At 38.3% G+C, this 16,157-nt stretch overlaps 1 protein-coding gene across 21 annotated transcripts in view; it reads right to left on the bottom strand.

The window, feature by feature from the left end:
* Positions 1-16,157, bottom strand: part of ZNF536 (zinc finger protein 536) — a 353,866-nt gene that overhangs the window by 180,562 nt on the left and 157,147 nt on the right. For all 21 annotated transcript variants that reach the window (XM_084533183.1, XM_084533173.1, XM_084533176.1 and 18 more), the window contains one exon: positions 9,047-11,218. In XM_084533183.1, the coding sequence (XP_084389309.1) occupies positions 9,047-11,216 (2,170 nt within the window). In that variant the 5' untranslated portion in view covers positions 11,217-11,218. The remainder of the gene's footprint in view (positions 1-9,046; positions 11,219-16,157) is intronic.

The following is a 16,157-nucleotide window of genomic DNA, read 5'->3' as shown; positions in this document are numbered from 1 at the left end:
TTCTTTGACTAAGGAATCTTTTGAAATTCTGACTGGAGCTATGAAAACCCAGCTGATGACCAAGCATAGCAGCATAGCATGTTGAGGATTTAAGTTTAAAAAACTTGCCATATTTTCTAGGCTCAATAGCATCATCAAACTAAATTCAAAACAGCAGTGCTTTTTAAATATATGTTAGGAAGTAACAAAAAATTAAAAATAAATAAATAAATAAATAAACAATCAGAACTCTCTCAAGAGAAGTTGTAGGAGCTTAATGCCCATCAAGGGCAGAAATTAACTAAAAGCCCAGTAAGACAACATCAGGGGATGAAGATGAACTCACCTACCTTCTAACTGCAGTATGTGAACCTACAGCATGGACACCTTTCTTTCACTGGAAGAAATTACATTTTGCTATATTCAGTTCTGCTCAAATTTGACTGATGAGAGTTCATTTTGTATATTTTGGGGGAGAAATAAAATAAAAACACTACCTTGCACTCAGATTCTCCATTGTCTTGCACATTTATAGTTCTTCAAAACACATGTAAACTAATAAAAAGTGTTACTATTCTAATGTCTATTTACCACCCACTGTGTAGAGATGAAAATGATGACATAATGTGCATGGGAGTAGTGAATCAGGCCCCATATTGTCTGAAGATATATTAGCATGGGCTCCTATAAAAGGAAAACTGAGGACACGAAAACCACTGAGGAAAAGAACAATAATGTTTTTCATTGATAATGCTATACATGTTCTTAGTAATGAGGCTCTCTCTCAACTCACTCTAAGTAAAGCAATTGGCATGTTCTTTAGATAGAGCAACAGTACAAATACAGCTGTGTATATCTGACACACAAGCATTTGATTTTGGACTTGCTGAATGTTCAGATAGTTGATGAGATCACTTCAGTGTTGCTGCATATAAAAAGCAAGGTATCTGCAGCATGTCTAATGTTGACATTAATCACCCTTCTCAATAGACTGAGAACCTGCAACAGGGTTACTACTGTGCTTCTTTTCTTGCCCCACGATATGTTTGCAAAAAAATTGCTATTCACCACTGGGGAGCTGTGAGGAAAATGCCTGGGAATTGATGGGCACCAATTGTACCCACAGCTGTGAGTTCTTCAATTCTGGCTGCCTCAAACATAGTTTCAGGTCTTTTCACAGTTCTTTCAGTACAAAAGGAATGGCGACTACTCCTTAGCGTTATTTCAGCAGTCTCACTGGCTTCAGTTTATCTCCCCATGTTCAGCCAGATACTGAAACTGTTATCCACATGAAAACTAAGAAAGGTGGCAGAAGCCTACTACTGTCAAACACTCTCTTCAGTAGAGACAAACTTGCTGTGTCAGGCTTTAATGTAACAGGTATTATCCAAACGTTTTGGCAGATGAGTAGCAACATGGATTCCCTTGTATAATAGTTCAATTTCAGACCTTTCTTCTAGTGACAATTCACAGCTAACACTGCTATCGTGCTGCCCGTCATGTCCTCTTGTCTTTTCACTATCAGTGAAAGTGATTTAGTTTTCAAATATTGAAGGACAAGGCTTAAAAGAAATAGAGTGCTGCATTATGAAATGTTCTATATTTGTCCTCTACTACATGTTGTCCTTCTCAATAACATCTATTTTCATTCCTTATCCTTCTTACGAAGTTGATTGTAATTATACTGTAGTGGTCACCATCACAAAGTTGCCACTTACATGAAGTTACTAGATGACAGCATTGTTGAGATCACCTTACGCTGGCTGTGTCCCTCAGGTGGACCCACAGTACCTTAGGCATTTTGGTTCTTTGGGAATTTAGGCTGCCCATGACTGAACTATTAAGAATGTCACACTCCACATCATGTGATTGCAGCACACAAACAGAAAATGCCATACTGGTATTTCAGCCTATTCTTGGACCTCTGCCTAATGTGTTTCCTTCCCCCTCTTCTTCTCCCTCACTTTTGATAATACTCACTTATGTACTTGCCTCTGCGCAGCCAAACTTCTGGGTTTTATCCGGACCCCAAAGTGGCTGTCTAATAAATTGTGAGACTAATTATCTAAACTGCAGCTAGCCTAGGCAATAAGATCTTAAAGTACCAGTAGAAAATCTTAAAGAAGGAAGAATAGCATTAAGTTGGCCCAGTCAACCTGCTTAAACCAATGCCAGAGGAGAAGCCAAAGCCCAGGCTGGGTTTGCTACAGACAAGGATAAAGGGATGCTCTGCGGCTGGGAGCAGTGTTGATCAAAGACTCTTTAAACTCCAAGTCAGTGTTGTCAGCTGATGCAGGTACAAATGACCAGTAGTGCTGGCCCTGGGACAGGGTGTTGAAAGGAAACACAGGTGCAGTTATTGTCAACTCATTATCAAAATGGGCCAGAATTCACTCCCCTGCTGGTCACACAGGGCTTCTCCTTGCACCCCTCATGTGGCTGAAATGCTACCAAGCACGAGCCCAAGCCAGCATGTGTGGCATGGACAGAGGACCTGAAGAAATTTTTTCCTGTGCCAAAATGAAGACTAGCATGGCTCACAAAGCCCTTTAATTCAGCCTTAAGGAGACAAGTTTACTTTCACTACCAAAAAAAGTAGGCTGGTTATATAGCCATCTCACTTTTTCAGCTCTAGAGACTTGCTTTTATCCAGACTAATGATAAAGAAAAATGTCAACTGGGAGTGAGAGCAATGATTTAGGAAATGATGAGACTATTTCCCTTGCTGGAAAGAAGGTGGGCAATGCATTTTTGCCAAAATGATTCAGGACTTCAGGATCACAAATCCTGTTCCTTAGTCTTCCAGAAAAGGACAGTGTTTTTGAGACACATAGATCTTTGCCTAGGATTCTTGGCCTTGTAACCTGCCCTGGGGTGTGATGCTAGGGAACTAAGAATGGCCCAGGAGAATCAAAATTCAGATGCCCAAATCAGGCGCCACTGGGTGGGGCTGGACCTCAGGTTTCCCCGCTATGTGTTAGATCCCATTGTAATAATACAGTGGTGCCCCTTGTACCCTATGAGAGTGGCCTTGACAAATCCCAAGAAATGATCAATAAATGACACTGAAATACCACAGAAATATATTGCTATTTCGATACCCCAAGATCAGTGAAACAGAGGAGGAAAACTGAAGAGCTTGGAGGAAGTTCCCATCTGGGGTCTTGTCTAAGCTGAACCTCTAAATTTATTATTTAATTTCTAAATGAAAGCAAACATTCTTTCAATGTAGCTGAGAGCTGTCCTAGTAATAAATATATCATATCATACCATCAGTTACAATCCTATTTACCTAGAAACACACACCCAGACTGCAGTTTAAGGGCTAAACACAAAACAATGATTTATGCTTTTTTTTCCCAGCAACAAAAAATACATTTTTTAAGATCAAATCTTAGCACCAATAGACCAAGTTACTTGAATATATCACAAGAGGCAGAAAAGAGAATCAGTCTGCGGCCTTTTCATTGTGAGAGAATTTGGACATCTGTCTTGCACAAAATTCACTGTATCCCCTCCAGAGGTCATAAAGCATGTGCTTTGCAAGGACACGACAGGGAGGTGTTTTCTTATTTTTTTAGTACAGTGCCCTTTTGCAGCTGTTACTCATAACAGAGTACAGCCTCACAGTAGCAATGTTGGGGCTAATTCTATTATTTCATTAGTGTTGGCAGAATTGATCCCAGATTTATAGCAATGCAACTATAAATAAAACCTCGCCCTTCAAACATCATTAATTAATGTTATAACATCAAAACATTACCGAAGATACTTAGCCATAGAATTTCCACTTGTGTAATAAGCCTCCTAAAGTTGCTTTTTATGTCTTGAAGTAAAAGGAAACTTGTCTGCCATTAAGCCAGTGTGGAGAAAAAAAAAATAAAAAATAAATAAATAAACAGATTTGGGACCACAGTGATGATCTCCACAAGTAAACTCTGACCTTTCAACAGAGATGGCAATTTAAAGCATTATGTAAGAGTAAAAGCTGAATCTTTGCCAGTTTATTCGTATAGGCCTACATCCCCAACAGCTTTGCTGTAAGTACTTTCCCAAATGTCTAGATGTACACAGCTTTAATACACGCAACTCAAGCTTCAGTAAATCTCTTACAAACATGGACCAGCATGTACACTATTCCATATCAGGGATTGAAAGGCTGCATATGGCGCTCAGTTATAACAGCTGAGCTTTAAAAAAGTGCAGCTTTGCATCTTGCTGAACCTGATACCAAATGAGGCCAACAAAGACAAAAAGGAAAAAGAGAAAAAATAAATAAAAAATGAAAAAGGGCACAGACAGAAATTGCCTATATTAACTAGAATTTCTAGAATAAAAGTACTGTTTGCTGTCCTCTGGGACTGGCAACTTGCCAAAGCAGTGCTAACTGTGTGCAATTCTCCAGCTCAATATTTGCAACTGTTTCTTAAGGTAAAATATCCTCAGATGGGCAAACCAAAATATTTTCCTTACCACTTCTTATGTCAGTGCTTGGGAAAGTGAGGCTTTATTAAGATCAGCAAAATGTAATACCTGCTAAAGGCATTGGATTAGTTTGAGTCCTTCATGTGGGACTGACTATCAACAGAAATTCTGTTTTTCTGTTGTTTACTTGGTCACCCGGTTTGAGAGATTACACTGGTGCTTGAGGTACAGAGAGGGGCTGGAAGGAAACAGGAAGCTGGTCAAGAAAGCAGATTTCCCTCGAAACACCTAGAAACTTTTACTTTCTCTTTCCTCAGATGCTAATGACTTTCTACAGCTTCTCAGCCAACTTCCCTCTCCTCCCTTCCCAGCCCCCTGTTGCTGCATGCCATCCCACAGCTCCAGTATAAAGTTTGGCTTTTGCAGCATGAAGCAGCTGGGCCAAGCTACCAGGGAATGATAATGACCTCAGAAATCTGCTGTTAGCTTGACAACAATAGGGTGCTCAGTCTAGTGGAAAATTGTGTTCATCAGCTAACTCTGCTCAGTTACTAATTGACATTGCCAAATATTTTAAGAACAATTGGAATGCACAAGCAAAAAAAAAAAAAAAAGATCTTAATCCTCAGACTTAAATTTTTTGCCTGTTTTGTTCACATTAAGCAGTTGATGACTATCATGAAAGAACGAAAGAACGAAAGAAAGAACGAAAGAAAGAACGAAAGAACGAAAGAAAGAACGAAAGAACGAAAGAAAGAAAGAGGATCGTATCACTGTCTTTACTATGTCTGTGCAATGATGTCCAGTACCAAAGCTTTTTATGTCAAAGGACATAAATATGGGCTGAAATTCTGTTTAATAATGAGTGCTTTTTTACAAAAAATAACAACAATAAAAAAAATACCACCACCAAAAAAAAAATGTTTGAAAGGTTACAAACCATCTGATCAAATAAATTATGCCAAAGTCAACATTAAGTGCTGCATACAGGTTATATTAAGTGGTTATATTTAACAGTATTTTATTTTCTTTTTTTTTAATCCCTGTGCTTTCCATTGATCTTGTAACTTGGCCTACTTTATTTAATGAACTGGAGGGTCAGTGCATTCAATTACCCCTTTCATACTATCAAGACTTCAATTATCCCCACACCAAAATTATAGGAAAATGCAGAAGGTACTACCCTGCTGGATATAATGAACAGTATCATTTCTTACTACATTAAGTTTTAATTATTCCATGAATTAATTCCTAAGCAAAACCTGTATAAATACAACTTTTTTAAAGAAATAAGAGGTCTAGAAATAACATTGGATATCTAGTCCAACTCTGATGCATTTCTGCTGCGATGCTGCAAAATTAATTTCAGAAGTGTGCTTGCATGTAGACAGGAGTCATCCAGATAGCATCTCCACATATACCCTTCCATCTGCAGATGGTGTTGTATGTGCAGGCACAGATTTTTTTTACAGCAGTTTCCCTTTGTATCGTATGTGGAGACAGAAATGACATTTATTTGACTCTCATAATTTCACACAAAAGTAAACAAAAAACAAGATAAAACAATGAAAAACACAGGGAAATGATCTGTGTGACTAGTTTCGTTCATTTCTGTTAGAAAATATGACCTCTCAATTTGTCAAAGGTCCTAGTTTTAGCAGTTGATCTTAAGCTTAGTTCTCAGCAGTTTGGAGAGCTAAAGAACAAACACATTTTCTGGTTCACTGGAGTCATTTTCACATGTTCACTGATTCAAACATTCTTTTACTCACATAACAAACAGCTGCATACCACATTAGCCCAGCCAGTGACAGTCACACATCTCTGCAATAACTGTTTGATTGCAAACTTGACCCTTTCTTCTTCTCAGCCTGAGCTAGACATTTTTAAACAGGCACTCCATTCCCAATCCTCCTTTGCAAAGAATTACATCAGATAACAAAGACTTCTCTGCCACTCATTGTAAGCCTTCTTCTGGAGATCTGTTCTAAGAGGCACTGTGTAAAAAGGTTTTTATGATGAATTCAGAACTACTATCATGTTAAGAGCACCAATTTATAAAGAAGAATTCATTGGTTAAGATCTGAAAAAATAGTTTCTCAGGCCCTACTGACCCAGTTTTCGGCAAAAAAGAATCAAGTGATGCAAATTAAGTTTTGAGACATTGTTATGCAGTCTGAGAAATTTGTAAAACTGTGTTTTGTGGTAATTTCTTAATAGAAGATTCAATGGCTACTTAATTCTCCCTTACTCAAAAAATCTGATTCCTTTATATTCTGCAGGTTTATCTTTCACAGGTAATGATAGAATACACACTTCATAATGACGAAAAAGTTGCAATAGCAATACTGCAATAAATTTTAATTTTAAAGTACTAAAGAATATTTATATTTTGTTCAGGTAAAATGCAATTCTGTTTTCCTTTCATCTGATTAATAAGTTATAAAGATGTGCACACTTTCTATGGTAGGATGTGTGATACTGAGAACTGTCCTAGATTTACTGCTAACAGACTAAAGGACACCATCAGATACTAATATAAAATACAATATGAGTCTTATTTTTTTGTAGTAAAAATGAACGTGCTTCTAGCAACTGTTACTGCACATATTTTGCTTTCATTTTTATACGCTTCAGTCTAAATGAATTATGAGTGAAAATAAATGCTTTAAATAAATTGTAGTTTAAGTCAGAAATAATTTTATATTAGTGGCCACAGAAACAACAAGACTGCAGTGTTATCTTTTGTCTCTGAGGACAGGAAAAACTTCACACAACAATACATTAAGCGAAGCAGAACTCTTGGAATTAAAGTTTTTCAGGGTACTCAAAACACACCAACTTTCACATGTGTTGTTCTGAATCCTCTTAAGTCTGTATCAGTTCACCCTCACTCAGGACTCATGTGTCTTCTTTGCAAACTTTTCCAGGCTTCAGACAGAACTTAGCCGATTTGTGGTTTCTTTATTTCTGTCTGTGGCATTGCAAAATAAAAGTGATGTTTTCTATACTGAAGAAGAACATTTTTTCTCCCCCAAAGTCACCCCCAAACCCCTCCAAAATTTAGGATTTTTGAAAGTGAAAGTTAGAAAACTAATCTTCATCCTGACACATTTTCAACCCTTTTAAAACATTCTGAACAACTCTACATAGTATGAAATTAGCTCTCGCCTGTTTCCCTTGTTCCTACACAGAATTTTTTAATGTGTCTCACCAGTAATAAATTGTAAATGAGGCTATGACTCTAAGAGTAGACAGTGTGTTTCATGGTATTTAAACAACGGCATTAAGTACTATAGGAATCTGTGGAATGTGGAGTGCAGATTTATGTGTCTTAACAATTTCTTTACTGGTTTGTAATAAGCCAGCAAACTAACACTTTATTTTTATATTAATTTGGCCTCAGAAGTAGAGTATACTGGAGCATGACAAGAACAACAAAAATAAACTGGCATATACTTAATAACTGTAACAGTGAATTGCCTCCAATACTAAAATATTTATCGAAAATGGGGAAAAAAATAAAAAGCATTACCCTCAATAGCCTGCTACCAGCTCTTTAACAGTGGGCAATGTAATGCCTTAAGGTACCTCAAACTGTCTTTCATTTTCTAGACTTAATGGCTGATTGCAGAAATCAATGTTGCCATTAGTAACAGAGTATTTGTTATGGCATGATTTCCTCTGTTGTTAGGCTTGCAGAATGATTACAGTATTAGTGAGGTGCTTTCTTTATAAAGGGCTGAAGATATAACTTTCAATTTACTATCCATTAGTAAGTGACTTTGGAAATATAGATGAGGCCAGAAATCTTACCTGTTATTACTTGGAGATTTTATTTCAGCAGTCATAGGCTAGTAACTTTAAAAATTGTACCAGGAAGCTCAATATTTTATAGACATCTCCAAAGAAATATTATCTGCTTTGCTATTTTATACACAACAAGTTAACATGACATACAGTGCAATTAAAATGTTTCAGTCCAATTTCTATTTTTCTTGGATTTTCAAATAGATATGAATTAACCAGAAGGTTTCATAAATGTTAAAATGTGCACATAAGTTAAAAGATTGTCAAAAAGTTAGCAATCTGAATTTCCTCTTAATCAATCCAGTGGCCAGGTTCAAGTACATATGTCAGCTAAGTAAATGATATGGTTGTAGGAATAAGGGCCATCAAAGAGGTTAGCCAACGCACTGCTCATTAATCATATTTCTTTGAGCTAGAGCTTGAAGAAGGCATCTTTCCTCATCCTTTTCAGAGAGGAAAAGGAAGGGTCTGCAAAATAGACACCATGAAGAGAAGAGGAGGAAAAAAATACTTCCAGAGCCTGGAGGGAGAGGCCCTTGTAGTGACATTCCCATTGATGAACGTACAGACCCTGCACGCTACTGCCAGTGGCATGGCTGAAGCAACAGCTGAAAGCCTAGGAAACCCACCCTTGGAGGGGAAAAAGGATGAACCGAGAATTAATCTCAAAGGCATTGAGGGAACCCAAACACAGATGTTCTGACATATAACACTATGTCTCTGTGGACTGTTAGAAAATGACCTAACAAGAGAATGCATAAATTACTTTGCTGCTGTGATTTCAAATATAGCTACTATGTTTTCAGTGTAGAGAGGGAAGAAGTCATCATACCTGAAGAGGAGGGTGAGGAAGGGTGTGGACTGTCCTCTAGGGCACTCCCCGTCTGCGAGAGACCCCCACCTACTCCGCTCTCTTCGGTAATGTTAGAGGACCCTGGTGTTGTTGACCTGCTGACAGACTGAGATTCTTGATCGCTGCCAGACCCACGGCGTTCATCAAGACTACCTTGAATTATTTCATCTTCTCCTTTCCTATCTCTTTTGTGGACTCTGGAGTGCACAACCACTTGGTGGTATGTTCTAAAAACCCTTCCACAGTCTGGGCATTCAGTTGGCTTTTCTTTTACATTTCCATGACTTTGTAAGTTGTAATCGAGTCCCTGGTTCATACCATGTGACAAAAAATCTCTACTGCCTTCTAAAGGGTCTAGTTTGTTTGGCAAGTCTCTCTGATTGCCCATTTTAGTGCTGTGAACCAAATCAGCAGGCATTTTCTGCTTAGAGCCATCTGCTCCTACTAACACATACTCCCGCTTCTCCTTATCAAACATAACTCCAGCATTTGCCAAAGTGTCTTCATGGCTGCGCTGTATCTGCTGCTCTTTAGACAAAAAGCCATGTTCCATGGCCATTCCCCTTGCCATAAGCTGCCAGGCCTGATAGCTGTTTACTGGATCCATCTCTGCTGCTTTGGCGGCAGCTTGTAACCTTTCTATACAGCTGGATTTCAGAGGAGGTACCAGATTGAGACAGCCCAATAAAGAATGTTTATCCCCTTCAGCAATACTGTGGCCAATGCCAGACATGGGTGAAAGGAGTTTTCCCAAGACTTCTTTCTCTTTCATGGGCATATCTCCTTTGTTATAGATTTGATTTTGTTCACTTAAGCTTGTTTTGTCAGGAGGAAGAAAACCACTCTGCAAACACGACAGATATCTTGAATACAAGTTTGCATGAGCTTCCTGGGACATACTGCTGATGGAGACAGGTACTTCGGGATCATTCGGAGATTTGTTTTTGACAGATAACTTATTCAGGTGGACTTTCATGTGGTTTTTAAGAAACCAAGGCTCTTTGAATCGCCTCCCGCAGATCTGACAGCAGTGTTCAAAGGAATCCTTGTGCTTCCTCATGTGGCCTTTTAGGAACCAGGCTTGGCTAAACACTTGGCCACACACCTCACAGCGAAACTCATTGGTGGACTGCTCCCCATTCCCGTTGGAGCCCTGGCCCTGTGCTGACTCTGCAGTTATGTGAGCCTTCTCCACATGGCTGATCAGTTCCTCCTCCTGTGAGGCAGCAAAGTCACACAGGGTGCACTTGTAAGGCTTGTGCAAGATCCTTATGTGCCTGTCTAGCTCTTCTCGCTTTTTAAACTTGCCTTTGCAAAACGTGCATCTGAACCCAGCTGTCTGAGCAACAACTTCTTCCTGGACGCTGACTGGCTTTGGAGAGGGAACAGGGTTTGAAATATCAGGTGTGCTGTGATTAGCTGGCACAGACAAGTTGCAGTTTGCAAGAGGCATTGGCTGGGTATTCTGCTGTGCTTTCACATCAGGTCGTGGCTGCAAGAGGCTGCTCTTCATCTGCTTGTCCCGAAGAATCGCTCTCTCCTCCAGCTCATGTAAAAGTCTGTTTTCCTCTCGGACTCTTCCACGACCTTTGCCAAGATTTCCAAGTTTGTGAGTACGCAGGTGTATCTTCAGGTTGCCTTTTTGAGCTGCTCTGTGATCACAGTATGGACATTTAAATGGTTTCTCTCCTGTATGAGTGCGCATGTGTAGTGACAAGATGCTGTTAAATCGAAAGCGTTTCCCACAGAGGGGACATGGGTACTTTCTGTTTTTCCTGGCATCATCCTCTATATCACTCATCTGAGACATAATTCCTAGGTTTTGTCCATTTAAGAACTGCTGCAAATCCACACGCCCATTCAAACTGGTGTCAACCTCCCTGTTGAGCTGGTTTGCTAACAGTGCCATCTGACTGCTGATGGGCTGGTTTGCTATGGACATGTGGCTTTTGTCTTCTAGTGGTGCAGATGCCTTCTCCTCTGGATTCTGCCTGTTCTGGAGCTCTGGGAAGGCATGGCTGAGCTGGGAAGTGATCTGGTGTAGCTTCTGGCTCATTGAATACTGCCCATTGAGTATAGTGCTGTTGAGATGGGCGTCAGTTTCTGGCACAGCTGAAGAAACACCAAGGCACAAACTAGCTTCCTCCATCTCTGAAAATCAGAAGATATTTTAGATTCAGACTGTGAAAGAGTTACAAGCATTGAATCACTGACATACAATTTGCATTTTATGTTTTACCTACTCATAATAATGCAAAGGAATTAGTGTAAAAACAATAAAAAGTGTATTAAATGCCAACTGTGCTATGCAATTGTGATCATATATGTGCTTTCATCACTCTGTATGTTTACCAATAACCATTAATTACTATTTTAAAATATGCTACAGTTTCAAAATCTAATTATTACAGAAGGGGCATAAGCTTTTACCATCCCCTTGTCTGTCTTCTTATGAAATTGCACCTGTTTACATTTCTAAATCTATAGAAAAAGAAATGTTATGCATCTCTCCCATTTTCATTAGAAAAGACAGAGGGGAAAAAAATAGAAATCCATTTGTAACTTTCAGTTCCATTAACCATATTCAATATATTACACATTCTACAATGAGAAAGATAGTTTTATGATTTGACAAAAAAACGATGGTATGATATTTACTGGTGTACAATAAAACAAGATAATGTTTTGGGAAAAAATAAAGTAAAGGACAAGCTTTAGAACAATAAAAGGGATTTTGCTTTAGTCAACAAAAAGTGCAGTAATATCTCATTAAGCTGATTAGTATGCTGCTTAGAAACAGTACTAGGTGCTGTAACACATGATTATAATCATAAAAATCCTTCAGTGTTTGCAAGTAAGCATTAACGAGGTATATTAAATTTTAAGGAGACTGCGACTAGCAGCTTTGTAAACCTCTGAGATTAAGATTTAACCCTTCTGTTACAAAACATTGTTTTTTTTGTCATTTTGAAACTGAGCCCATCAAAAAGCACATAAATTATCTTCTGCCAAGTCTTTTAATTCATCGTTGAGAACCTTCTGATTTCATTTCTCAGGAAAACCTGCCAGATTATAGAGGAATATCTCTGTCCTTCGATGGGTAAGACGTGATTTAAGGCACTTTGATTTGTTTTAAAGAGCTCTCTTATGGAACTAGATAAAACCAATTAAAATCTGGGGAAGGTGTTGTGGAAAGCCTCAACAAGTTTAAGAATTTTAATAACTTTCCTAATACACAGTAATGACTATAAATTGTACCCATACTATGTATATTGCAGAAAATTACAATTCAAAGCTGTTTGTTGAACACAAATGCTCTGTTATGGTCTGCATAATTGTCCACAACAATATTCCACCCTTTCCACTTCTCTACACAGAAAGAAAAGTATCTATAAAATTCTATTTAATTTATAAAGTTTTACACTAATAACTCTCAAACAATATGAAGCCATAAGGTTATATTAGAATATAATATCTTTGTTGTTCAGTGGAGTGATTTGACGCATAATTCACTAGTAAAATTACTAAATTCTATATGTTATTGAATAAGTAATCTGGTGAGCTTTCTGTTTGGCATTAGCCAAAAGCACTTACTCACTATGCCTTCCACAAAGGCTGCACACACACTCCAGGTGGATACCATTCCTCAGGCTGCTTCGCAGAGGCCACTTGCTAGATAATTTGAGGCCCAAATCTGGCACATACTTAAAATGCATGTAACTGTGCTCATGGGAGTAGTCCAGTAGACTTCAAAGGATGACTCTTGAAAGCAAAGTTCCACACATGCTTAAGTCTTCACAGAACCAGGGACTAGAACAGGCATGGGTGGTCTCCAAGACGAGACCTATTTGGTCCTCAACAGGATGAATGAGGTTGTGTGATACAATGCAGATCTTACATGAAAAAAGGGGGAAATCGATATTTATGCCTGTATTAAAGACGAACATGAGCCACAAAACTTTGCTCAGATATAAACATGTCTTTTTCAAACTAATGCTGCTAAGATACAGGTTTCATGTTGGGGACCCACTACTTATATGCTTTCAAATATTTATAAAAATATTAATGGGATGAAGTATACCAAAGGAAAAGGCTTATATGCATAAGCTATAGGACTGTGCCTAAGTTTGGCTTGAAGTATCTGATTTCCAAAGGTAGGGGAACATGGTCAAGACAGACATTCACACAAGTAAACAAATCAAATTCTTGGTTTCCATGCAGGTTTTCTGTGCATCACACCACAATCATTCAAAATAGGAGCACATAAAAACACATTATTGTAACATTTTTGAAAGTTTTCTTAACACTTGAAACAAGCCAAATTTCATGTTCTAAAGTATTAGCTAAGCATCTGACAGAGCTGTAGTGCTTAGGCTTGCCATTGCCTGAAGTTGACTGAGATTTTGAATATCTATCTAACCACTTCCTTTAAAAACAAACAGACAAACAAAAACACAGAAATCCACTTTCTTGTCTGGATTCTACATACTACAAGTGCTATTTCTCCTCACCATACTTAAATAAAGCATGTTGGCAAACAACAGAATAAAAATTCAAGAAATTTATTGTTTGTACAGACATGCACATATATTAAAGAGGGTTTGGAAATGTCTTTCTATATTGTCATTTTCTATAACAGCTTGAAAAATGCAGCCTAAATTTCATTTATTCAGTTAACATCAATGGGAACTGGTGTCTTTACATGCTTTGGAAGGTTTGGGTAGTTAATTTTAGCATCTAAGTTTGGAAATGCTGACAGATCCCAATGGAATTTATTAATTCTGATGTTTAACCCTAAGCATCAATTCAAACCTGTAGTTATTTGGACCGGGGAAGGGAATTGTAGTTGATACTTCAGGTTATTTTGTGACTCTTTTTTAAAGATAACTTTTTAAGCACCAACAGCATTTATAGTTGGAACAGGATAACTTTTCCTATTTCTTTTTTCTATTTTCTGTCCCCCGCAAAACATACACACACATATAATGTAGGATGAGTTGAAAAAAAAATAATCAAAAGGAAGACCAAACCCATATTTTTTCATTTAAAAACTAGTAATATTGGATCAATTCTGGGGAGCCTGACTGACACATGTTGATCTTTTGGCAGTGGAAATTTTATACTTTTTTGATGAAATATGCAGAAAGGTCAGCAAGCCTCTGCTTAATGAGAAACAAACACCTCTAAGTACCACATACTCTGATCAGCTGTTCAGTTTCTAGTATCCAGCTACTGCAATCTCAAAATGCTACAGATCTTCACTTAAACTGTATTCATACCCTCAACTGCCCCCACTTCTTGTCCTCCTGTCTCCTGCCTCTGGCCCTGAACAATTTTTTTTCCCCTACTTCTACCTAGGTTTGTTGCAAAGTATAATTGTGGTATTCAAAATACTGCCATATGAAATCTCTCCTCCTGCAATTCCTGGTTGTGTTTAGAAACCCAGGGACCCTGTTGCTGTTCAGCTGTCATGTAAATCAGACTCTCAGTGTCCTTCAGCCCATTCACAGCAAAACCTACCAAAATCTCATCTCTGATCCACATGGAAGACAGAAACAAAATTCCTTCTCGTCCATCATTCCACCATGAATTAGATAACCAAATCTAATTTGCCTAATTTCTCCCTCCCTCCCTCTCTCTCTCTCTCTCTCTCCCTCTCACACACACACACACACACAAAACAGCAATTTCATTCTCTCCCTCTTTATCTATCATCCCTGCCTGTATCTAAGACCAGATGGGCTATCCCGGGGGCAAGGGATTTTCATTCCCCAATGAGCCTCTAACTCCTGCTCTCTTGCTTCAAGCCTTGCAGTTCAAGGTCCCAGCTCTGCTGTGGCTTACCTCCAGCTCCTCAACCTCCTGCCCCAGGTCCAGAGAAAGAAAAGTCACAGTGGTCACTGCCTAACCTCTTCTTGCCAGCTCTAGCTCTCTCTCAGGGCCTGGCTGCTCTCCCCAACACTCAAGAGTGCAAGGATGCTTCTGAATCAACAGAGATGACCACAGCTGTGCAGTCCTTCTGCCTCCACCCATTTTTTTCTATAGATGCAATGGTCGTCTTCAGACTGGCCTGATGTGCCATTTCACCCTGTCCATTTTACACCAACTCCCAAATGCTAAAAACACTGAAGCAAACCTGAATGGAACTCATTAAAATTTACCTGAATATTTTAATTATAAATTTACAATATTTATATATTTATTTTAATAAATTTATAATTTAATTTATTAATTATAATTATTACCCTTTAACAGATAAACAGTACATCTTTTCAAGTGTTTTGACAAAGTAAGTATTTTCACAACATTTTTCTTCATTATGTCATTTCCTTCTTGCCTCACCAAACCAACACACCAGGTATTCAAAAAATAAAAATAAAAAATCTGGAAATATCCATGTATAAGTGTTGTTGTGAATTTACAACTGTGGTGGTGGGGTTGCCTCCTACCTTCACTGTCCTCTGTAGGCCAGGATCTGCAGACAGAGGACTACACAGTATTTCCCAGCACACTGCTAGGACCAGAAAGAGCCCAGGAGAAATCTGGGTTATAAGCTTTCATGAAAGCTGAAACCCTGCAAGGCAGCTTGGCCCAAGCACTCAATTTGGAATCACAGGTACCCAAATCTTCACAAAGCTCCCAATCTACATTATAACTTTCATTTAGCATCCAAACATTTTTGCCTAAAGCATTTTTTCCCCCAAAACTTTTTCCTGAAAAGTCAGAATTTTCCAGATGGAAAAATAATGTTTGTTCAGTTCATACACAACACGGTTGTGTGGAGTGTGATAAAGTGTTTTGTCTGCATAAAAAGTGAAAAATACCAGAATACTTGTAATTTTCCCATTCCTCTTTTGATAAAAAAGAAAAGGAGTAGACACTCAGGACCACTCACAGGCTTTCCCTGAGTATGCTGAAATCTCTAGCTTTCTGTTTTTAAATATATAGTCTATTACACTCTTTTCCCGATTTTGATCTCTCTTATAAGGAAAACACAGCACGTTTTGCCATCACTTGCACTGGGAACAGAAGCACGATGTTCTGTGCAGTAATATATGTTTACAAACTCAACTGCAAATAAAATTTGAGA

The sequence above is a fragment of the Aythya ferina genome (genome assembly GCF_964211825.1).
Source record: "Aythya ferina genome assembly, chromosome: 12".
NCBI classification, from domain to species: Eukaryota; Metazoa; Chordata; class Aves; order Anseriformes; family Anatidae; genus Aythya; species Aythya ferina.
Note: the sequence above shows the minus strand (reverse complement) of the source record. Positions and strands in the feature narration are given on the sequence as shown.